This window comes from Erpetoichthys calabaricus, chromosome 10 (genome assembly GCF_900747795.2).
Source record: "Erpetoichthys calabaricus chromosome 10, fErpCal1.3, whole genome shotgun sequence".
In the NCBI taxonomy this organism is placed as follows: domain Eukaryota; kingdom Metazoa; phylum Chordata; class Cladistia; order Polypteriformes; family Polypteridae; genus Erpetoichthys; species Erpetoichthys calabaricus.
Window position 1 is genome coordinate 157,248,725 of NC_041403.2, and position 25,960 is coordinate 157,274,684.

The 25,960-nt window shown below is 40.8% G+C and overlaps 2 protein-coding genes across 2 annotated transcripts in view; one reads left to right on the top strand and one right to left on the bottom strand.

The window, feature by feature from the left end:
• Positions 1 to 25,960, top strand: part of fnbp1l (formin binding protein 1-like) — a 373,280-nt gene that overhangs the window by 216,917 nt on the left and 130,403 nt on the right. The window lies entirely within an intron of this gene.
• axdnd1 (axonemal dynein light chain domain containing 1) overlaps positions 1 to 25,960 on the bottom strand; it is an 86,416-nt gene that overhangs the window by 18,084 nt on the left and 42,372 nt on the right. Inside the window, exons 14-19 of the mRNA XM_051932532.1 lie at positions 24,920 to 25,086; positions 20,328 to 20,400; positions 16,281 to 16,515; positions 13,421 to 13,637; positions 6,923 to 7,016; positions 3,237 to 3,421 (exon numbers count right to left, since the gene is read on the bottom strand). Of these exons, the coding sequence (XP_051788492.1) occupies positions 3,237 to 3,421; positions 6,923 to 7,016; positions 13,421 to 13,637; positions 16,281 to 16,515; positions 20,328 to 20,400; positions 24,920 to 25,086 (971 nt within the window). The remainder of the gene's footprint in view (positions 1 to 3,236; positions 3,422 to 6,922; positions 7,017 to 13,420; positions 13,638 to 16,280; positions 16,516 to 20,327; positions 20,401 to 24,919; positions 25,087 to 25,960) is intronic.

A 25,960-nucleotide genomic window follows, 5' to 3' on the forward strand; every position in this document is an offset into this window, starting at 1 on the left:
CATTTATCACGGTAGAGTCTGGAACGGATTAACCGTGATAAACGAGGGTTCACTGTAGTGAGATATATTGGAAAAACTGTAGCGACCAGTAAATTATCGGTCTTTTGCGAATGTATGCAGCATTAAAACTGTTCAAAAAAAAAAAGTAAGCAACACAACAAACACCATGCAACGTAATTCTTTTATACCAGCCATGTTGGAATATGGTAATCTTTTGTGAAAAATGACCAATCAGAAAACGAGACATTGCAATGAGCCGGATTAAATCAGGGAAGTGCTACGTAATGTGCACAAAGCAAATCAGAGCTCGATTAGAGTCTGCATTTTTAAAACTCTGTGCTTTCACCCATCTATGTTACAACACTGAGCAAGAGCGGCGTTTGGGGGTGGCAAGTGGGGCAACAGCCCCAAGCCCTGTGCCTAAAGGGGCCCCCCGCTTTTGAGGTCCGCGTGTGTCATTCGAGCGGATTTGTCAACTTATATTCTCCAGTATATATATATATATATATATTTGAGATGCTTCTAAGAGGAACCCTTTTAAAATCCCTCTTCAAGGTCAAATTCCGTACATGTCTGTCTTCACCTTCATCGTCCGAAAAAGATCGCCAGTATAATCCCTTCCTAAAATAAGTAGAGCCCATTAGTCGCTGGGTTGGCTTCTGTTTAGACTTGGGAACAACTGATGGCTTGTCGCTTATGACTCCTTCGTGTCTGGAGAGCCTACCATCGTTTCTTAGTCGAGTCTTTGGTTCAGTTTGCTACAGTAGGCCTAGAAACAGTGTGGGAAGTGTTTGGTAGTGGAACGCGCAGCAACGTTTTATCACCGGTTTAGCACTTTTTTTTAATAGATTATATTGTTATATTTTGATAAAGTCTGCGTGTTATCTTGCAAAAATTTAGCTGAATAGTGTAATGAGAAGATCCGGTGTATGTTAACATTATTTTTATTAAATTCACACGCAAGTTTATACAGTCCACACATACCGATAACAGCATTTGACATAACCGGCCCCACGTGGGGTTGATCAGCCTTAGGCCCCACTCACCCCTAAGGCCGCCTCTGACACTGAGGCTGTGTTTTCAGAAGTACACAGAAGCGAATTCAAAAGTGAAAACACCAAGGTCATGTGGATGAAAGGCAAAAATGGAGAGCGATGTTGGCATTCTTTAAATGAAAATATAGTAGTATGAACGGAGGGCTCACTGTATGACTCCGGGCAAATCACTTAACTTGTCCGAGTTCCAATGTTTTAAAAAATGGATATAAACTATTGTATTGTATAAGGATTGGATAAAGAAAACTATGGGAGCATAACGGCCATCACTTCATGTATCCTTTAAGCTTCTTTTGCTTATGTATAAAATTCTTGTTGACAGCGGTCCTAAATATCTATTTAAAAGGTCACGCTATTACAAATCTGTTCGCAATTTGCAGACTACTAATGGATTTTTAATTGTCTCTCACCTAAACACAGCTCACTAGTTGACTGAGCATGCAGTACTGCGGCTCCCAAGCTATGGGACACCCTGCCCCTTGACATTTGACAGTCTTCTAGAACTGCTGATAAAGTGGAGGAGTTCAAGTATCTCGGGGTCTTGTTCACGAGTGAGGGAAGAATGGAGCGTGAGATCGACAGGGCAGATTGGTGCGGATGCGGGGCTCTGCATCGGTCTGTCGTGGTGAAAAAGGAGCTGAGACGTAAGGCAAAGCTCTCAATTTACCGGTCGATCTATGTTCCTACCCTCACCTATGATCATGAACTATGGGTAGTGACCGAAAGAACGAGATCACAAATACAAGCGGCTGAAATTAGTTTCCTCCGCAGGGTGTCTGGGCTTTCCCTTAAAGATAGGATGAGAAGCTCAGTCATCCGGGAGGGGCTCAGAGTAGAGCCGCTGCTCCTCCGCATCGAGAGGAGTCAGATGAGGTCGCGCCGGCATCTGATCAGGATGCCTCCTGGACGCCTCCCTGGTGAGGTGTTCTGGGCACATCTAACCGGGAGGAGGCCCCGGGGAAGACCCAGGACACGCTGGAGGGACTATGTCTCCCGGCTGGCCTGGGAACGCCTCGGGATTCTCCCGGAAGAGCTAGAAGAAGTGGCCGGGGAGAGGGAAGTCTGGGCATCTCTGCTCAAGCTGCTGCCCCCGCGACCCGACCTCGGATAAGCGGGAGACAATGGATGGATGAGTTTTATGTGCTGATTGTATTTTATACCAGCATGCTCCCAACCTCTCTCTCTCTTTCTCTCTACAATTGTTTTATCTTATCTATTTTATTTTTCTGTACCTTTTGTTTTTAACTTATTTATTAACTGTTTCCTAGAGTGTTATGAAAGGCCCTTATACAGTACATTACATTAAATGTATTATTATTAAACTTCTTTGATTATTACATACTGAATTTGCCAAACAATTATCAAATGGTTTAGCAATTTGTGAAATTTTTAATTTGTAATTTAATTTTTAATTTGTGAATTTCCCCTTGGGATTAATAAACTATCTGTCTATCTATCTATCTATCTATCTATCTATCTATCTATCTATCTATCTAACAAACATTTCTGGGTTAGCCTGTTGCCACCCAAATCTTTTTCCTCCACTCTCTGCAGTGCTAAGTATCTCCATTTTCATGTCATCTGCCAGCTCCTCCAGCCACATCTTCTTTGGCCTCCCTCTGGACCGCACTACTCCACCTCTGTCATTCTTTGCCTTTTGCTCCACAAGGTTGAATCCCTGTCAGTCTGCTCCTCACATCTCTTATCAATGAGGGCATCGGAGGAAACATTTTTATGGTTACATGTCCTTCCTGACACCAACCCCCTTTAGTGGACTTTTATGACAAACAAGGGGGATGGCGAATGTAGCCTAGCCCCAAAGTCAAATAATGAGAATAATAAAAATGTAAATATTTAAGCGAGGTAGTGCTTTCTTTTTGGACTTAATACTGTGTGAATCATTCAAATTCACAGCTTCATTTCCTTTTACACAGTAAGCCAGCAATATTAAAAGGAATACTCCACCCAAAAAACAGCATTTTGCTTAAATGTAACTTACCCCATGTCCTTTATAGTGACGACCAAGAAAAAAATGTCATCTCTGCTGTGATGCAGTTATGGTAAGCACTTTTCCTATATTTGACTGCACTCTGTTTTATTGTTTCTTTATTTGTCTTTATAGATCAAAACATTCAGGGCTTGTGTGGCAAAATGCAAATGACTTCAATAAATCTTACTTACCATGTTAAGGATTCAGAAAAGAAATTCAAACTGTGAGCTAGAGTCTGCGACTCATCTTTTAGCTTTAGCCAGGCCTGTTCTCGCTCGATATCATCTAAAGAAGGCAGCAAGTCTCCTCGGTCAGGCACTACATAAAGAAGTAGGTCCACCATCCACTGTGTAAGTCGGCTGTGTAAGGTACTTACCTATCGAAAAAAAACAAGACTTGGGTGTAAGGACTACACAAAGTCAAGGGAAGGTAGTTATTTCAGATAAGGTAAGATAAACATTTTGAGGTAAGGAGGTTAAGGTTAAAATGCTCACTGAGAGTGGTGATACGGTGCAAGTTAATTAACACATTAGATTAGATCTCTCAAATACTCATTAGAACACTCTAGACGAGAACATTCCATTCCAACAAAGCTCGCCAGTCCTATCCACTTATTTCTTCCAAAAAAACATCAAGTCGAGTTTTGAAAGTCCCCAACGTCTTACTGTCTACCACACTACTTGGTAGCTTATTCCAAATGTCTATCGTTCTTTGTGTAAAGAAAAACTTCATAATGTTTGTGTGAAATTTACCCTTAGTAAAGTTTCCAACTGTGTCCCCGTGTTCTTGATGAACTCATTTTACAATAATAGTCTCGATCCACTGTACTAATTCCCTTCATAATTTTAAACACTTCAATCATGTCACCTCTTAATCTTCTTTTGCTTAAACTGTAAAGGCTCAACTCTTTTCTCATAATTCAACCCCTTTTACCTGCATTATTATCAATCTTTAATATTATTTATTGTATCAGTATGCTGCTGCTGGAAAATGTGAATTTCCCCTTGGAATTAATAAAGTATCTATCTATCTATAGCTCTGGAATCAGCCTAGTCACTCTTCTCTGGACCTTTTCTTGTGCTGCTATGTCCTTTTGTAGCCTGGAGACCAAAACTGCACACAGTACTCCAGATGAGGCCTCACCAGTACATTAAGAAGGTTAAGCAGAACCTCCTTGGCCTTGTACTCCACACATCGTGCTATATAACCTGACATTCTGTTAGCCTTCTTAATGGCTTCTGAACACTGTTGGGAAGTCAATAGCTTAGAGTCCACTATGACTCCTAAATCCTTCTCATAAGATGTACTCTCGATTTTCAGACCTCCCATTGTGTATTCAAACCAAATATTTTTACTTCCTATGTGTAATTCTTTAAATTTACTGACATTAAATTTCATCTGCCACAAATCTGCCCAAGCCTGTATGCTATCCAAGTCCTTCTGTAATGATATAACGAATTCTAAATTATCTGCTAATCCACTTATCTTGGTATCATCTGCAAACTTAACCAGCTTGTTACTTATATTCCTATCTAAATCATTTATATATATTAAAAATAGCAGCAGCCCTAGCACTGACCCATGTGGAACACCACTCTTAACATCAGCCAGTTCTGATGAGGTTCCTAAGACCATCACCCTCTGCCTGAGCCAATTCTGCACCTACAGTGCATCCGGAAAGTATTCACAGCGCATCACTTTTTCCACATTTTGTTATGTTACAGCCTTATTCCAAAATGGATTAAATTCATTTTTTTCCTCAGAATTCTACACACAACACCCCATAATGACAACGTGAAAAAAGTTTACTTGAGATTTTTGCAAATTTATTAAAAATAAAAAAGTCGAGAAAGCACATGTACATAAGTATTCACAGCCTTTGCCATGAAGCTCAAAATTGAGCTCAGGTGCATCCTGTTTCCGCTGATCATCCTTGAGATGTTTCTGCAGTTTAATTGGAGTCCACCTGTGGTAAATTCAGTTGATTGGACATGATTTGGAAAGGCACACACCTGTCTATATAAGGTCCCACAGTTGACAGTTCATGTCAGAGCACAAACCAAGCATGAAGTCAAAGGAATTGTCTGTAGACCTCCGAGACAGGATTGTCTCGAGGCACAAATCTGGGGAAGGTTACAGAAAAATGTCTGCTGCTTTGAAGGTCCCAATGAGCACAGTGGCCTCCATCATCTGTAAGTGGAAGAAGTTCGAAACCACCAGGACTCTTCCTAGAGCTGGCCGGCCATCTAAACTGAGCGATCGGGGGAGAAGGGCCTTAGTCAGGGTGGTGACCAAAAATCCGATGGTCACTCTGTCAGAGCTCCAGAGGTCCTCTGTGGACAGAGGAGAACCTTCCAGAAGGACAACCATCTCTGCAGCAATCCACCAATCAGGCCTGTATGGTAGAGTGGCCACCCCTTAGTAAAATGCACATGGCAGCCCGCCTGGAGTTTGCCAAAAGGCACCTGAAGGACTCTCAGACCATGAGAAAGAAAATTCTCTGGTCTGATGAGACAAAGATTGAACTCTTTGGTGTGAATGCCAGGCGTCATGTTTGGAGGAAACCAGGCACCGCTCATCACCAGGCCAATACCAACCCTACAATGAAACATGGTGGTGGCAGCATCATGCTGTGGGGATGTTTTTCAGTGGCAGGGACTGGGAGACTAGTCAGGATAAAGGGAAAGATGACTGCAGCAATGTACAGAGACATCCTGGATGAAAACCTGCTCCAGAGCGCTCTTGACCTCAGACTGGGGCAACGGTTCATCTTTCAGCAGGACAACAACCCTAAGCGCACAGCCAAGATATCAAAGGAGTGGCTTCAGGACAACTCTGTGAATGTCCTTGAGTGGCCCAGCCAGAGCCCGGACTTGAATTCGATTGAACATCTCTGGAGAGATCTTAAAATGGCTGTGCACCGACGCTTCTCATCCAACCTGATGGAGCTTGAGAGGTGCTGCAAAGAGGAATGGGTGAAACTGGCCAAGGATAGGTGTGCCAAGCTTGTGGCATCATATTCAAAAAGACTTGAGGCTGTAATTGCTGCCAAAGGTGCATCAACAAAGTATTGAGCAAAGGCTGTGAATACTTATGGACATGGGATTTCTCAGTTTTTTTATTTTTAATAAATTTGCAAAAACCTCAAGTAAACTTTTTTCACATTGTCATTATGGGGTGTTGTGTGTAGAATTCTGAGGAAAAAAATGAATTTAATCCATTTTGGAATAAGGCTGTAACATAACAAAATGTAGAAAAAGTGATGTGCTGTGAATACTTTCCGGATGCACTGTATCTAAAAACATCACCCTGAACTCCCACTTCTGTTAATTTGATGCCCAACCTCTCATGTGACACTTTACCAAAAGCTTTCTGAAAGTCCAGATAAATAATCTCATCTGCTCCACTTTGACTGTATCCTTTTGTTGCCTCCTCATAGAATTCCAGCATGTTAGTAAAACACGACCTCCCTCTTCTGACCCCATGCTGACTGTTCAGAATAACTCCTGTCCTTGCCAGGTGTTGCTCAGTCTTGTTACGCTTATTGGCCTATAGTTGCTTGGATCTGCCCTGTCACCCTTTTTATATAATGGGGTGATATTTGCCATTTTCCAGTCCTTCAGAATCTCTCCAGTGCGCAGTGACTTCCTAAAATATGTGTCAAGGGTTTACATCTGTACTTGCTAGCCACCTTAAGAACATGCAAGTAAGAATTTTACTGTACTTGTGCATGTGAAAATAATGACCCCATAAACCTATTAGGGCATTTATGTGAGAATCGAAAACTGCATACATAGTTTTTGAAACGAATGCCTTGAGTGAATTGTTTATTTACAGTATATACAATGCTAAAAGAGGAGAAACAAATGGCACTCACCTCTTCGCTAAGTCTGGAATTATCGCACTCCACAAAGTAGGAAAAAGCGGACAAGAAATCTTGAAGGCGGGGGAATACCTCAAGGGGAGCAAAACTAAAAGAAAGATTCAATGGGAAGGTCTGTTATAATACAATGTTTAGCCAGGAGTAGAAGATTTACATTTCATCATTCATAATGGTTTTATCAGTGTATTTTTTTCGAGAATACTACACTCCAGTCCACACAAGATAAGATGGGGAGAAGACAAACAACAAACAAAATCATTGGGACAACAATCATCCTATAATCTACTGGTAAGTTACTGATTTAAATAGAGCACAAAAAGCTTAGTACAGTGATCCCTCGCTATATCACGCTTCGCCTTTCGCGGCTTCACTCTATCGCGGATTTTATATGTAAGCATATTTAAATATATATCACGGATTTTTTGCTGGTTCGCGGATTTCTGCGGACAATGGGTCTTTTAATTTCTGGTACATGCTTCCTCAGTTGGTTTGCCCAGTTGATTTCATACAAGGGACGCTATTGGCAGATGGCTGAGAAGCTACCCAACTTACTTTTCTCTCTCTTTCTCTTGCGCTGACTTTCTCTGATCCTGACGTAGGGGGTGTGAGCAGGGGGGCTGTTCGCACACCTAGACGATACGGACGCTTGTCTAAAAATGCTGAAAGATTATCTTCACGTTGCTATCTTCTGTGCAGCTGCTTCGTGAAGCGACATGCTGCACAGTGCTTTGCATACTTGCTCGAAGGGCACGTATTGATTTTTGACTGTTTGTTTTTCTCTGTCTCTCTCTCTCTCTCCCTGCTCCTGACGGAGGGGGTGTGAGCTGCCACCTTCAACAGCTTTGTGCCGCGGTGCTTCGCATACTTAAAAGCCAAACAGCCCTATTGATTTGTTTGCTTTTCTCTGTCTTTCTGACAGTCTGTGCTCCTGACGCGCACTCCTTTGAAGAGGAAGATATGTTTGCATTCTTTTAATTGTGAGACAGAACTGTCATCTCTGTCTTGTCATGGAGCACAGTTTAAACTTTTGAAAAAGAGACAAATGTTTGTTTGCAATGTCTGAATAACGTTCCCGTCTCTCTACAACCTCCTGTGTTTCTGCACAAATCTGTGACCCAACCATGACAATATAAAAATAACCATATAAACATATGGTTTCTACTTCGCGGATTTTCTTATTTCGCGGGTGGCTCTGGAACGCAACCCCCGCGATGGAGGAGGGATTACTGTAGTTTGTTTGGGATCATCATCTTGCTGTGGGATCAAGCACCATTCAATGAGTTTGGAGGTATTTAATGAAAGTCGAGCAGATGTTTCTCTACACACAATTTATTGTGCCACTGCAATCAGTAGTTAATTATCAATGAAGATTAGTGTACCAGTGCCTGTGCCGTACATGCCCAAGCCATAACAAGCCCACCACCATGTTTAACAGATGACATGGTTTGCTTTGGATCTGGGGCAGTTCCTGTTTGTCTCCACACTTTGCTCTTGCCATCACTCTGGTGCAGGTCCATCACTGTCTTGTTTGACCACAAGACCTTGTTCCAGAATATATATATTAAATAACACTAACTCTCCTAAGACTCCTAAGCCAAAAGAGCTTCAAAAAATGGAATTCACAAAAATGGCAGCTATAGTGGAGGTTTTGTAGATTAGCCCATTAGGGTTTGAGCTTCAGTTGACAAGTATTGAGCGCCTGCCTAATCGAGTAGCGCCTAACATACAGTTAGGTCCATAAATATTTGGACAGAGACAACTTTTTTCTAATTTTGGTTCTGTACATTACCACAATGAATTTTAAATGAAACCACTCAGATGCAGTTGAAGTGCAGACTTTCAGCTTAAATTCAGTGGGGTGAACAAAACGATTGCATAAAAATCCCAGGCAACTAAAGCATTTTTGAACACAATCCCTTCATTTCAGGGGCTCAAAAGTAATTGGACAATTGACTCAAAGGCTATTTCATGGGCAGGTGTGGGCAAGTCCGTCGTTATGTCCTTATCAATTAAGCAGATAAAAGGCCTGGAGTTGATTTGAGGTGTGGTGCTTGCATGTGGAAGATTTTGCTGTGAACAGACAACATGCGGGCAAAGGAGCTCTCCATGCAGGTGAAAGAAGCCATCCTTAAGCTGCGAAAACAGAAAAACCCATCGGAGAAATTGCTACAATATTACGAGTGGCAAAATCTACAGTTTGGTACATCCTGATAAAGAAAGCAAGCACTGGTGAACTCAGCAACGCAAAAAGACCTGGACGTCCACGGAAGACAACAGTGGTGGATGATTGCAGAATCATTTCCATGGTGAAGAGAAACCCCTTCACAACAGCCAACCAAGTGAACAACACTCTCCAGGGGGTAGGCGTATCGATATCCAAGTCTACCATAAAGAGAAGACTGCATGAAAGTAAATACAGAGGGTGCATTGCAAGGGTCAAGCCACTCATAAGCCTCAAGAATAGAAAGGCTAGATTGGACTTTGCTAAAGAACATCTAAAAAAGCCAGCACAGTTCTGGAAAAACATTCTTTGGACAGATGAAACCAAGATCAACCTCTACCAGAATGATGGCAAGAAAAAAGTATTGAGAAGGTGTGGAACAGCTCATTATCCAAAGCATAGCACATCATCTGTAAAACACGGTGGAGGGAGGCAGTGTGATGGCTTGGGCGTGCATGGCTGCCAGTGACACTGGGACACTAGTGTTTATTGATGATGTGACACAGGACAGAAGCAGCCGAATGAATTCTGAGGTGTTCAGAGACATACTGTCTGCTCAAACCCAGCTAAATGCAGTCAAATTGATTGGGCGGCGTTTCATGATACAGATGGACAATGACCCAAAACATACAGCCAAAGCAACCCAGGAGTTTATTAAAGCAAAGAAGTGGAAAATTCTTGAATGTCCAAGTCAGTCACCTGATCTTAACCTAATTGAGCAGGCATTTCACTTGTTGAAGACTAAACTTCAGACAGAAAGGCTCACAAACAAACAGCAACTGAAAGCCGCTGCAGTAAAGGCCTGGCAGAGCATTAAAAAGGAGGAAGCCCAACATCTGGTGATGTCCATGAGGTCAAGACTTCAGGCTGTCATTGCCAGCAAAGAGTTTTCAACCAACTATTAGAAATGAACATTTTATTTCCAGTTATTTAATTTGTCCAATTACTTTTGAGCCCCTGAAATGAAGGGATTGTGTTGAAAAAATGCTTTAGTTGTCTCACATTTTTATGTCTCACATTTTTATTTTTAAAATCGTTTTGTTCACCCCACTGAATTAAAGCTGAAAGTCTGCACTTCAACTGCATCTGAGTTGTTTCATTTAAAATTCATTGTGGTAATGTACAGAACCAAAATTAGAAAAAAGTTGTCTCTGTCCAAATATTTATGGACCTAACTGTACACCTCATCTATGCTGGATTTTACAGGAAAATGGGAGATTGTTTAGAAGAAATTACTGATAATGATCACAAAAAAAAAATCTTAAATGATCTCCTTCAAAAGCAAAGTCAGTGAAAATAACAGATGATTTCCAGTGTACATTTACTTTTTGTTGCCAAGCAGACGTTTATTTCCAAAATGACTTATAAACAAGTTCAACGTACACTGATCCCCCGCCTATCGCGGAAATTACGTTCCAGACCCATCAGCAATAGGTTGAAAATCTGCGATATAGAAAGACCATATAAATAAACATTTTTTTAATAGTTTAAGCCTTAAAATACCCCTCCCACATGCTTTAAACACATGGAAACTTATTAAAACACACTTTGTAAACACATATGATATGTGTATGTCGGGCAAATCTAAAATCTCTTTTCATATCAGTAACATATGAATAACATCTCTATTATAAAAAAAAAATCTTGGCAGGGAGACGAGGCTTGATCTTCTCAGAAGGCAATTTGACATCCCGCGAGAGACATTTTAACGTCACGCAAGACAAGGCAGTGAGACAGAAGGACAGCTGCTGTACGGGCTTTTAAATGATTGACGCGCACAGCGACAAGCAGAACATGCAGCTCACCAGCAGCAGAAAGAAAGCAGCTGATCCGTCCACTTCTCCTTAGCGTGCGTTCAGCTCCCCCCCTTCACAACGCGAGCGGGAGAGACGTGAAGTGTCAGGAGCATAGCGCGCCTGTAGGGGAGGTTGAGCGAGGCGATCGAGACATGATCATCTCTGAGAGATGCTTTGATGACATGCAAGACTAGACATTGCAACTTTAAGAAGCAAAACCCATGAGACGGTGACTTTTGCACGTCACACCCTACTTACAAACAATTTAAAACAAGTTCATGGACATCTAACCTAGCAGTTGTTGAAATGCTTTTGGCAGACAAACTTCAGGTGCTCCCCACTCTTAAAACAACAACAAGTAGAACACGCAGCTCGCCAGTAGCAGCTGCAGCAAGCCAGCAGATGATCTGAGCCCTTTTCCATAGCGTGCGTTCAGCCCTCACATCCCCCACCCCTTCCTCCTCATCTTCCTTCAGAACGCTAGCGGCAGAGACGCGACGTGGCAAAAGGACAGCCGCTGTACAGGCTTTTAAGTGACTGACGCAGAGCGCGACAAGCACAACACACAGCTTGCCAGCAGCAGCAGCAAGGACACCAGCTGAACTGATCGCATCTGTTTAGCGTGCGTTCAGACCCCCCTTCACAACGTGAGCAACGTTTTAAGTCCCATGAGAAAGAGATTTAACCACGCCTGAGGCAGGATTTAAAGGATAAATATTGTTTTTTTCAAAAGTTTTAAAGTAAAAATGAAAATGCATATGTAACAATCCCCATGAAAATAATAATCTCTTTAAAATTGTTTATCCGGTAAACCAAACCCGGGAGTGGGCGAGTGAAGCGAGCAGGAGACGGAGCCCCCTAGTAATAATAATAATATTAATAAATTCCGTGAGGTAGTGGGGACGCGATAGCTGAACCGCGATATAGCGGGGGATCACTGTATTCAAGTAAACATCAATCTAGGGGACTGTCTGGAAACAAGAGTTACAGGTCCAGGATACAAAACTAATCATGATAAGTAAAGAGCTCAGAACAAAATAACAGCTTGTTACAATTGCAATGCTAATATCAGTTAGATAGATAGATAGATAGATAGATAGATAGATAGATAGATAGATAGATAGATAGATAGATAGATAGATAGATAGATAGATAGATAGATACTTTATTAATCCCAAGGGGAAATTCACATACTCCAGCAGCAGCATACTAATAAAAAACAATATTAAAGAGTGATAACAATGCAGGTATACAGACAGACAATATCTTTGTATAATGTTAATGTTTACCCCCCCGGGTGGAATTGAAGAGTTGCATAGTGTGGGGGGAGGAATGATCTCCTCAGTCTGTCAGTGGAGCAGGACGGTGACAGCAGTCTGTCGCTGAAGCTGCTCCTCTGTCTGGAGATGACACTGTTCCTGCCTGCTCAGCGCCTGTCGCTCTGCCACAGATGTCAAACTGTCCAGCTCCATGCCTACAATAGAGCCTGCCTTCCTCACCAGTTAGGCAGAAATTCAGCAAATGACAGTCTTCAAACGCTTCTTGAAAGCATCGAGGGTGTATGAATTTCAAATGGAGGTGGTCAGGGTATTAAATTAATTAAAAGCTATACATGAAAAGAGATTTAGGTTTGATGCCATGCAGAGGTGGCATCACCAGACATTATTCTAGAAGGTCGAGAAGGAGTATTGGATCTCATGAGTGTTTCCATATAATAACAATAATTGTTTACATTTACATAGCTCTTTTCTAACTACTCAGAGCATTTTAAATGGCAAGTGAGGAGCCACTTCAACCCCCATTAATGTGTAGTATCCACCTGGATGATGCAATGACAGCCATATTTGTGCCAGTATGCACACTACATATTAGATGGTAGTTGGTGAAGAGGTGAGAGACAGTCAGCCAATTAGAGACAGAGATGATTAGGGGGCAGAATGGGATACACCCTATCCTTTACGAAGGATGCCCAGGGATCTTTTATGACCACAGAGAGTCAGGACCTCGGTTTTATATCCCATCCGAAAGACGACACCATATTTACAACACAGTGTCCCTGTCACTGAACTGGGATCCACATTCAGAATATGGGTAAGCACCCCCTGCAGACCTCGCCAATACTTCTTTCACCAGCAACACAAGCTTTTCATAGGTAGTCTCCCATCCAAGTACTTGCCTGGCCTGAACATGCTTAGCTTCAGGTGGATGACCTGTTCTGAAGTGCATGTGGTATGGCTGCTTTCTATAGATGCTGACCCACTAACTACTCTGTAGGTGAGCCTCAGGGAGTTGAACTTAATACACACCGCTACAAAGCCAAAAAAAAGATCCAAAAAAAAAAAAAATTGGTCTACGATTTGGCACAAAAATCAAACCTGCATTAGGCTTATAATTAATCACTTTTACGCACAATGCTACTTGAGACTTCATTTGTGGTTATAAAAATATATTTAAAAAAAAAAAAAACTAAATTACCTTCCATGCATATTAGGTTTCAGTTGGTCTTTGTCATGTTGAAGAGATTTAGGCACCTGTAAGGTTTCCTTCCATAATCTGAGCCACTCAGAAACACATTCAAATAGTTTCGTACAGTCACTGTAGAGTGGAATTCTCGTCACACCACTGGTGTTCGCACGTCTTGCTGTCCAGGACTCAATGTCATTAATTAAACTCACAAGAAATCTACAGGCACCTGTTGGTAGGTTTGTAGAAGTCAATGTCAACAGCTATACTCACTTCAATAAAGACAATTAAAATAATTATAATGTTATCTATATAGAATTATGATACATTAATTACTATGATCCACACACTTGACAAACCCACTTAAATAATAAATAATAATAATGCATTTTATTTATATAGCACTTTTCCCATGCTCTAGGTGCTTATCCATTACAAGCATGTGCCTGGGGTTGAAACATGATTTTTAAAATATTGATTACTATATACTGTAAACTTAGGTCTATGTAATATTATTCATGACTTGGAAGGCATTTTTGCTGTTCATCGGAATGTTCGCATATACTACTCATCTAAAAATGGTTAAAGGATAAATTTGATATTTTTCAAGACATGGTAATTTCTTCACAACCATGGTATACAGTAATCCCTCGCTACTTCAAGGTTCACTTTTCGCGGATTCACGACTTCGCGGATTTTATATGTAAGCATATTTAAATACATAACGCGGATTTTTCGCTGCTTCGCGGGTTTCTGCGGACAATGGGTCTTTTTACATGCTTCCTCAGTTGGTTTGCCCAGTTGATTTCATACAAGAGATGCTATTGGCGGATGGCTGAGAAGCTACTCAATCAGAGCACGCAGTTAAGTTCCTGTGTGCTGCTGATTGGCTCAGCGATGGAGTGTTGCATTAACCAGGAAGTCTCATCTCACTCATTCATCATTAACGTGCTAATGCTTCAGGGGCCGTGTCCAAGCACCAACAGAAGATGCAAATGATTGCAGAAAAGGTAAAAGTTTTGGATATGTTGAAGGAAGGGAACAGCTACACCGCTGCAGGACATATATGCTTTTCCTCCTTTTTAAATAAAAAGAATCGAAGATCTACGGCCGCAGTGTCCTTTAACCAGGGTGCAAAACGAGTTGCAAGTGGACGTGATAAGGCAGTAGTCTGGATGGAATCTGCTTTAGGAATCTTTGCAACAAGGTCGACGACGTCATGACTGCCTACAAGCTGCTGTGTGTACTTCGCTATACAGTAAGTGTAAACTTATCTACCGATTTCATATTGCTTAGCAGTTGTCCCTGTTTTTAATAGAGTAAATGGTGGGTTGTAAACAATACAGGGAGGGTTTAAAAACGTCCAAATACACGTTAAATAATTAAATAAATATAGTGTCCCTACTTCGCGGAAATTCAGTTATCGCGGTCGGCCTTGGAACCTATCTCCCGCGATAAGTGAGGGATTACTGTATATTAATATAACAATTTGCCACATACAATTGTGTCCTAAATTGAAGTATTTACTATAAATTACAAAAAAACATACCGAACCTGCTCTTGCATTTTAATATGGAGGCAATGGGGCCAGGGTTCAAATGTTTAAAAAAAAAAAAAAGCCTTAAAATACAAAATCAATTTTGTGTTGTTGAGTAATGAGCCGTATTTTGAGGTTGTACGCATACTGCAGAACAGCAAATACTCAACAATTTGCTTTAGAAAAATAAACAAGCAAAATACTTTTGTGGAATTCAGCCATTTTAACAGAAGAGCTGCCATGCACTTCAATTCATTGCACATCTTCCTTCACAGCAACACTTCAGACACAGAGGAGTGGATCCACTTTGAAAAGATATTCCATGTGTTGTTACCGCACTGCATTAATAGCGTGTTTTATTATTATATACAATACAATTTATTTTTGTATGGCCCAAAATCACACAAGAACTGCCGCAATGGGCTTTAACAGGCCCTGCCTCTTGATAGCCCCCCAGCCTCGACTCTCTAAGAAGACAAGGAAAAACTCCCAAAAAAACCCTTGTAGGGAAAAAATTTAAGAAGCCTCAGGAAAGGCAGTTCAAAAAGAGAACCTTTTCCAGGTAGGTTGGGTGTGCAGTGGGTGTCAAAAAGAAGGGGGTCAATACAATACAATACACAGAACAGAACAAATCCTCAATACAGTATAAAAAATGTACAAGTATGAAGCAGAATTTAACAGTAGATCCATCCACCCAACCCGCTATATCCCAACTATAAGGTCACGGGGGTCTGCTGGAGCCAATCCCAGCCAACACAGGGCACAAGGCAGGAAACAAACCCCGGGCAGGGCGCCAGCCCACCGCAGTAACAGTAGATGATTTCACATAATATGATTTGGATTTATTATTATAAATTATTAATTTATAGATTAATGTATTGATTAATTGGCTATACCGTGCACCCGGTGAGTCTATATCCTTGTTTTTATATTTCTACTGCTGTATGCATCTGAAATACCATATGCAGCAGGTCAATGTTACAACTGGAATTGTTTGGAATGTGCCATTTCAGAGTTCTGTTACCTTATTGCTACATCAGTCCCAGTATCTCAGGCTTTTCACACAATACAGAATAACTGCTCATGCACTGTACACTACATGGACATACGGGGCTGAAATGTTTTGGTGTGTGTGTTACAGTGCCCATGGCTACTTGCAAACTATTATTTCTAAGAATGCAATTTACTGACAGCTGCCGCTTCTGCACAGACACACCTCCTATGCAGACACCCTTACAACGTCCTTGAGGTGTCCATCATCTACTGTGCAGTCTACATTTGTCCCATCAAATATCCTATTCTGAAAGGAAATGGAGTTGTTGGCAGTTTACTTACCATTTTCACCAGTGATTTGAATTCCTAGTTCCTGGTGCAAGTCTTGTACTACTTTGGTAATTTCCTTCATAGTTTCTCGCACACTGGTATTTTCCTGTTCTACATTTGGATGTCTTCCCAGTACGGTAAGAAGAATATCATTCCATTCCTGCTGGAGCTGGGCCATGGTTTTGACGTTCTCCTGATTAGAAAGCAATTCTTCTCCCCCATAGCGTGTGGATTCAACAGTAAGCATCTGTGAGTTAAATAAAATCACACTAACTGGCTAGGACACTTTGCATTGCCTGAAAGCAATGCATCATTTCTCTATAATCAATAAACCCTAATTATATTCATTGACATTTTTAAGCTCAAATACAAGGAAATGAACAATACTACAGTACAGGAGACTCAAACAATACATTAGACTTCCTCAATGGCTACCGACAAATCAAGAGAGGTAAGAGTTTCTCCAGGAATAAAACCTATTAGAACATTAGAAAAATTCTGACAAGAACAGACCATTCAGACTAACAAGCTTGTCCATCCTGTTCAGCAGGGTTTCTAAGCCCCAGAGTTACAACCCACGTTAGGGTTGCAAATCGCCATCGATGGATTGTTAGCGCAAAAAAAGCATAGCTAAATGGCTCACACATTATAACCCCTTCACCTCCTGCTATACCTTGGTGCTCCAAATACTCTTCAATATTATATTATCATCATGCTTATTAAAGATAATTCATTGTTAAAAAATTAGCCAAGGCTTTACTTGTGTTGCTAATGGTTATTACTGCTTAAAATGACTGATTTTTAATTTATTATTCACATATTAGTGCAAAGCCCCATTTTCAGCAGCAATTCCTTCAGTGTCCTAATAGTAAACTCCTTTAGCTTATCCTTAATTAGTTATGTTTATAAGCTAATTGTTTATTAGAGAAGCCCTTCCTAATTGCATTAGCACCTTTGACAGTAGTGCATTTACTATGATAACTCAAAGTACCTGACATAAAAGATACAATGCATTTCATCACTGCCAATGGGACTCATCAAGCTACTTTTTAGCACCCTAACCTGTTCAAGTTTGGGGTAAAAGGCTGTAGCGGTGTCACTATGGATTTTCTATATTATTTTTAAAGAAGATACATTAAACAACAGGCAAGACTTACAAAATTAAAAAAAACAGGTTACATTTTTATCGAAAGGCTAGAAAAAAGTTTATTTTAATTAGTATGTGAAAGTACCCTTTATGAGAAGAACGTAGGAGCCACAATGGACACATCACTATCTACATCCAATGTAAAGGGGTGTTCGAGAAAGCTAATAGGTTGTAGGATATCAATCTCAATGTGTGGAGTACATGTCAAAGGAGATCATACCTAAGCTACATGAGTCACTAGTCAGACATCATCTGGAGTACCGTGTACAGTGTTGGTGTCCATATTACAAAAATCTGAAGTGGGGATGGGGATGGATATTTGAGGAGTAAACCGCAAGACAATGATTATATTTTTATATTATGTACATTAAAGAACCATCAACAACAAATCAAATCAAATTAATAATATATTGGACAATTATTATAAAAGTAAAGTTGAATAAATCAGACTCTGCAGCTGCATGAATAAAAGGTAAAGTACCACTTTCAGTTAACAGAAATAGCACAAATCAATTTTGTACCTAATACTTGTATGCAAAATTTGGTTGACCTAAGTGAACATGTACTGCAGTTATCATGTGTACACACACACACACACAAGATTCCTAAAATGGTATTTTCTGACTCAGGGACGTCTAAAATGTCGAGATTCATCAAAATCTCGAAATTAAATTTTTGGAGGTTTCCAATATTTTCCCTATACTGCGTATACGAGAAAGTCAGGAAGGTCTAAAACGTCGAGATTCATCAAAATGTCGACACTGAATCTCTGGACGATTACAATACTTTACGTATACAAGAAAGTAATAAAGACATAGCTGTACTAGAGAAAGCCCAGAGATGATGGGCTGATTCCAGAACGGAGACGTGTGAGCTATGAGGTGAGATTGAAGTGTTTCAGTTTAAGCAAACAAGATTAGGTGACGACATGATTGAAGGATTTAAAGCAGCGGTTCCCAACTCCCGATCCTCGAGGGCCACAGTGACTAGAGGTTTTCATTCTACTTATTTTCCTAACTAGTGATCGGTTATTGCTGCTAAATAATTTCATTTAAGTGATCTGCTATTTAAGACTCAGACCCTTTAAGTCAGTGGTGAGCAACATTGGTCCCTGAGGGAAGCAGTTACTTCAGGTTTTTTATTCCAACCCAATTTCTTCGTGAGAAGTCATTTATTGCTGATGAAGCACTTATTGCTCAAGTGATATTTTTCTGCTTCATTTTAGTTGTCTGGCTGGTTAAGATATTGAACACAATTTTTTATTTTAGTTTTAAACAGCTACATTTTTTGTTTTTAATTGCTCCTTATTACCAATAAGTAACAAAGTGACCAGCAGTTCCCTATCGAGCTTGTTTCCATTTACACCCGTGTTATACTATGTGTTTTTATTAAGTTTAATGTCACTGTTCTCTGTGCCCACTGTTATTGACTCATTCATACAGGCAGACCAAGTATGGTACACAAGGGCACAGCAGCAGCATTTAGAATTGCTGAGCCAAGCACAGGACTAGAGAGCCAAAGACAACTGGAGAATTGAATAGTCAGCCTAAAGACAGACCAGTATATTTCTGTCTTCTGTCAGTAAACCATTCTCTTGCCTTGTTGGGAGAATGAGAACTGTATGTAGGCATTGTGCTATTCCTGTGTTTTTGAAGGTGGGGTTTGAGTCCTGTCCTGTCCTTGTTTGGATCTGGAGCCAAGAACCTGCACATGGAGTAACCCGAATATAAGGATGGATCTACGGCCAACACTTTGAAGCTGCCGGGCGGAAGAGTATGTCTTCCGTTTGAGGCCGGGCAGAAGATTATGTCTTCTGTCCGGCTAAAATCCTTTCAGCGTGGTAACGAAAGATGGCAGGCTGCGTAGGTCAAGTCTCCCACATGCTTGATATGTCTGTCATAAGCTTCCCGTTTGTAATACCACGTGAACCCGTCAATAAAGAGCTAGATTATCCTTTTTACTTCTCGTGTAAATCTTGTAACCATCTTATTGCATGCTGGATGGGGGATAATACCTTTTTATTATTTAAATTCAGGTTAATTAAAACGCCGCAATTAAAAAGAACACATTTCCAGAGAGCTAATGCCTCTTAAGGAAACAACCCGTGTGTATTCATCAAGCACTATTTGGTTAAAAAAAAACTCAAACGAAGAGATGGTGAAGAATGGAAGATTACTCATCCGTTTTAGGTTTCAAATCATTTGGATGATACCATTAGAAAGAAAAAAATATCTACAGTTTAAGAATAACCTTACATTGCAGAGTTAAACACACTAACAAGTCGTGATATTAAATAAGATCCGTTATTTGCAAGGATGGTTTTCTAATTGAGAAAATGGGTTGGAACAAAAACCTGCAGCCACTGCGGCCTTCCAGGGCCGACATTGATCACCCGTGGTTTAAGATAAGGAAGGGAATTAGTCCAGGAGGATCAAACTCAGCTAGTACTTTAAAATAGGTTCTTCAACAAAACAGAAATTTGTTAATGGAAAATTTTGCAGAATTGTTAAAATGTTTTCTTCGACACATGGAATAAATTACCAAGTAGTTTGGTAGGACCTTCAAATCTTAACCTGATGCTATTTTGGAGACCTAAGGTGAACAGGATTAGTGAGCTTGTTTGGCCAAACGGCTTGTTCTCATCTCAGTTATTCTAATGTTTCGTTTTATAATTATTAGCAAAATTGAGTTATGTCCTTTCAATTTTATTCTTGCTTGATATTCAATGCAATCATTTATTAGTTTGTTTTATTATATCATACTGTTCTTTGTAGACTTTCAGAATTCTTTAAATTAAAGTGGATTATATTTGCAGCAGGAAATTTTTTGTTAGTTGTTGGTTAGAATACAAGTGTCAGATATTACAAATGAATACATGGCCGGCTGAGAGTTAGGTAACAAATCTCTCTCACCTCCTCCCATTGCTTCAGGTCTTGTAGTAGCATAAATTCTGGTCCCCTCTGATATCCTTGTTGTTCCATGGCTCTAATAACATAAACCATTATGTTTTAATTTTTGAACTGGGTTTATGAGCAACCTATTGGCAAACAAATTTCACAAAAATACAAAGTGCAAATGTATATACTGGCCATACACATGTAATATTAATATTGTTTAGATTAGGTTGTACTTTAGTTCAAGGTAATAGAAACAAAACAAAATAATACAATCATTATCATGTGCTATATATTTTTTCATTCACTCATCTTCTGTTTGACTGAACATCTAAATGGGTCCATGTTTGGCGGTAAAACCAGCAATCAGTTGGTCTTCTGAGAAAACTAGTACAATACAGTATATGAACAAAACTGCTAAAAGCTAGTAAAACATTTTACAGAAGAAAGCACTATTTGAGACTTTGATTAAACATCACACGGCAACGTTTGAAACCTTTAGATGTTTAGATATAATAGAATCCGAGTTGGTAAACCTGTCTTCTTCTTCTTTTGGCTGCTCCTCTTAGGGGTTGCCACAGCGGATCATCTTCTTCCATATCTTTCTGTCCTCTGCATCTTGCTCTGTCACGCCCATCATCTGCATGTCCTCTCTCACCACATCCATAAACCTTCTCTTAGGCCTTCCTCTTTTTCTCTTACCTTGCAGCTCTATCCTTATCATCCTTCTCCCAATATACTCAGCATCTCTCCTCTGCACATGTCCAAACCATCACCATCTCGCCTCTCTGACTTTGTCTCCCAACCGTCCAACCTGAGCTGACCTTCTAATGTCCTCATTTCTAATCCTGTCCATCCTCGTCACACTCAATGCAAATCTTAGCATCTTTAACTTTGCCACCTCCAGCTCTGTCTCCTGCTTTCTGGTCAGTGCCACTGTCTCCAACCCATATAACATAGCTGTAATGTGCAAAAACTTAAACAGGAACTAACTTTGTCCCCAATTTTACCACTGTGAGGTGGGCCACCATCCTTATTGACGGTCACAGAAGGCAACTAAAATAGACCAGAAAAAGTTCTCCAGTAGCTGCTTTGAAGGTTGGTTTGGGGGGGGGGGGGGGGGGGGGGGGGGGCAAATGGCAAATCCAGGTGAATCTTGAAAACTGACAGAGACAGTCTAGCTCCCCTATATTCCTTTTATATTTAAACTAGACATTAACCCCATTACAATAACGGGTGCTAGAACAGTAGTGCATAAACATTAGTAGGAACAGTCTATATTAAATGGCAAGGGACCTTGACCTCAATCTGTTTCTTGTCAAAAATATTTTTGCAAGAAGCCTAAAGTAAAATAATAATAAAAATAAAATAGAAACGTATATGACAATACAGTAAATATAATTAATATTACATTTATCCTCTCCTCTGCGGCTGTGGATTGATGTGTTGTGTCTGTTTGAAGATCTCCTATCCTGCCTCTCTTTATTTTAGCTTGCTGTGGCATCTCTCCAGCAAGTACTGTTCAGTTCCCCAGCAAGTATTTTAATCTGTACTGGCGTGCAGCTGATTATTGTATGTGTGGCATCTCCCCAGCAACGGATTTTATGTGCGCAAAAATAAATCTACTTTTAAAAGTCATCCTATTGTAATATCATGAAAATTCGTATATTTAGGAAAACCCCTTCAACGACTGACACTTTACCGGGCCAAGCTTCCTAATCGCAAATCTGACATCCTCAGAGTGAACACCTGCACAACCACAAACACTAATCCCACCTCTTTGGGGAAGCTGGTCTCCGCGTCTCAGTACCCGATTGGATTTTTCGTGCCTTATGTTTTAAGTGTTACCTCATTTACCGAAATCTGATTGGATCGGCCGCGCAATATTTTATAGGTCCCGCCCTCTCCGTTCTTGTGTGACGCATCAGGCGTCCTTTGAAGCATCTGCTAGAGGCCGGTGACTCTGCCACTCATTCCGCCCTTCCCTTTACTTCCGCTTTGTCTGTAATATGCGTTTAATTTTCTGTCACAACACTGGGCAATCAGCAGAGTCTCCCTAGGAACTGATGTAATGTGTGGCGTGCAGCTGATAATCGTGGCTGTGGCGTCTCTCCTGGAAGTACTGTCCAAGTATTTTAATCTGTGCTGGCGTGCAGCTGATTATTGTATGTGTGGCATCTCCCCAGCAACGGATTTTATGTGCGTGGCCGCGAGTACCCAATCAGCACTCTCCCCAGCAATGATGTCCTTTATTATAGACTGCCCCGCGCATGCGCACTTCACCAGAAGGACACATGGATGCACACAGGGATTTTATTAAAGAGGATAAAATCTTTGCATAGAGCCTGCAAACACAATAAAGAATTTCACAAAACCACAAGACTCTGCTATGCTGGCAGTACTTATTGATGAATGATCTTGTACTCTAAAAATGCATTTTTCTGCTGCTGCAAGCTGGGATATCCTTACACCTAGAACAACGTTTACTGACAAATATCAAATGTGATACTGAATTATGTTTTGTCATAATCAATCCTATTCGGCTCCCCTTTCCTTTTTTTTCAGTGCCAGTGTAAAGCCATGCGTCTTGACTGCATCCATTTTAGGCTCATGCCAGAAGTTTGAAATGTATTTTTTTGAATTCATGAAAAAAGTGACACTGTCCCTCTTCTCTTATCTCTGCCCAATTTCTCCACCGTAATGTTCTTTCTAGCGTAGTTAAGTCAAGTGGCTTTATTATCGCACAAAAACTACACTCGCACAAAATAACATTCCCCTGGACCACAGTGCAAAATATGCATACATACAAGACAAGCACTGTACTATACTATTAATGAAATCAGCAACTAATAATAAAGGCAACAGTAGTAACAGATTATGGGGGACAGCCAGAACCCTCACTGGCCAGTACTCCCTGAGTAGGGAAGGACTGGGGGAGAGAACATTTTCAAGACCGTTTCTCCCCAGGACTGAGAGAGGGCACCTCCCTTGGTTTTCTGCGGGGCCACAGGTCATGAGCATGGACGCTCAACCCTGTTGGGGCCCATGGCCACTGCCAGGGGGCGCATGGGTATTGCCAAGGCCTTATTTGGCAGCACTTCTGCCACACCCGAAAGTGCTGCCGGAATAAGCTCGTTGGGCACCTGGGGATCTTCCTGGTGCCCTATAAAAATTGGGCCAGTCCCCAGCATTCGACAGTCAGAGTCGGGAGGAAGAGAACAAAGCCTGAGGAGGAAAGAAGGCAAGAGGGATTTGTGCTTGGTGCTGAACTGTAAATAAAAAAAACGTGTGTGTTTGTCTGTGTCGGGTTGGGGCGGCTGTACGCGCCACAGTACTAGGAGCAGATCTGAGGGCAGGGGGGGCCAGCACAGAGTTCAGAGTCTGGACAGCTAAGGAGTAGAAGCTGTTCCAGAACCTGGAAAACTGGTGTGGATCCTATGGTATCTTATGGCAGATGGAATTAGGACATTAGGAAACCATGGAAGGGTGTGAGTTGTCTTTTGCAATATTGTAGGCTTTGCAGATACAATGCTTGATAAAGATATCTTTAATGGAGGGTTGAGAGGTCCCAATGTTCTTTTCTGCTGTATGTACTATTTCTTGTAGGACCTTACGAAAAGAGACACAGCACTTTTCTGCTGGTGACGTGACTGGTCAGAATGCCTCTGCAGAATGTTGTGAGAATGTGGGGTGGTCAGCTTGTTTTCCACAGCCACCGAAGACACTGCTGCACTTTCCTGCCTATGGAGGTGGTGCTGATTGACCAAGTGAAGTCAGCTTTCAGGTGCACACCAAGGAATCTGGCACTCTTGACCATTTCCATTGCAGAGTCCTTGATGTGCTCAGGACTATCTAAAACAGCATCAAAGTAGTGCACTGGAGCCCAGTTTTGATAGCAAAACAGAAACATATGTAGGCATCAGAAACATTGTGGGCCCCCATGCTCCTGGAACTGCTGGCCAGTGTCCATTATGCCTATAAGTTAAGACGGCCCTTTGTGCAGTTTGTTGTGAATAGCATGGGCCTTTCTAAAGTCAATAATCATCTTAATGGTCTTGGTCGTGTTAAGAGACAGATTGAAATGAGGCATTATTATCAAGGACAAGCTGTGTGGTCTTATAGTCTGTGATGGCTTAGATTCCCTGCTACATGCATCGTAGGCCTCTGGTGTCTTGAAAGAATAGGTGCTTTAATGCCCGAGACAGGATGACCCTCAAGTGTCATATACTGATTCCATTCTTACACTTAAAATCTCCTACCATCCTGTGTAAACTGTACAAACTGGTGTATGAATCTAAACTACAGTAACATCTCTAATCACAGGTTTTTGAATTATTGTAAGGAGACTGAGGCAGGTCTTTAAAAATACCCTATGAGGATTTCAAAAAGGGTGAGATAGCAGATACTGGGGAACTATGAAACCAAAATCAGTATCAACTGATTATATGACCAACAACTCAACAGTTTTGTAAAGAAATCAGTGTATTTAGAATTCTTCCACATAAACGGAGCTGTTTTCATGCTGCTGTAATTGAAGTTGTAAATGGTTAAGCTTGCAAAATTTGATAAAAACTGCCATGAAAATGGCAAAGCACATTTTTGTGACTTACGAATTGCCTTCATTAAAGTGAGCGTGCCACTTGGTGATGTCCGCTTCTATAAGCTTTATTTTCTCTCTACCTGAGTCCCATGCTTGCTCAAGCTCTCTATTGCATTGATAGACAAGATCCTTCCACTTATCTACAAGCTGTATAACCTTGTTCAGGTCTTCAGTGTCCTGGAAAACAGCAAAAAACTGAGAATTTATTTGGTGTTAAAATCATTACACCTTTGATGGCACCTAATTCTTAGCAAAATTCCTCTTTGAAAACAAAATTGTGTGGCAAGTTAAATTTAAATTTGAAAACGCAATGTTACCAAACCAAATGCTTGTAACTGAACCGAAGGTTGTTTGGGTAGGAGCTTATCTTCTGCAAAGCAGGAAACAACCAAAGATGGGATGGCAGTCCATTGTAAGCCTGCGTGACAAGGAGGTCAATCGCATGTTTACGGGATTAGCTATCCTTACAACATCCAAAGTGCATGCATTTTTGTGCTGAATATTGTTAAATAAATACTTGTGGACTATCAGAGTAGTGTATAAATAGGAAATGGGTTCAAACACGACCAAACTTTAAAAATGAAGACAGAAATCTTGACCAATCAATGAAGGGCAGAAGTGATGTTATGAACTAGAGAGATGCTAAGCATTAAAGTCCCAAAAATACTCAAAATGCGCACTAGAGGGGAAAATGCCATCAAAAACCTGACTAGTGGGCGCAAAAGACAATGTAGAATCATTATAAATAACAGACTTGTTTTCAGAAAAATCTCTGGTAGGCAGTAAAGCTTTGAAGAGTTCAAAAAAGATTGCAGGGAATGCCTGAAAAGGCAATCCAGGGCTAACAAGTGCCAATCAGAGACCCAAAGAGTAGCTGAATTACGGATCACAGAGGTCAAAAAATCCAGAAAAATCACAAAAAGCCCAATAACAGATAATAACTAAAGAATCCTGCCATGCCATAATAGCAATTAGAATGAACCACAAAAGAACAGTGGGATATTCCAGCCTTTTTAAGGCTGAGGGAAGCTTCTTGTTGGTGATGGGAAGG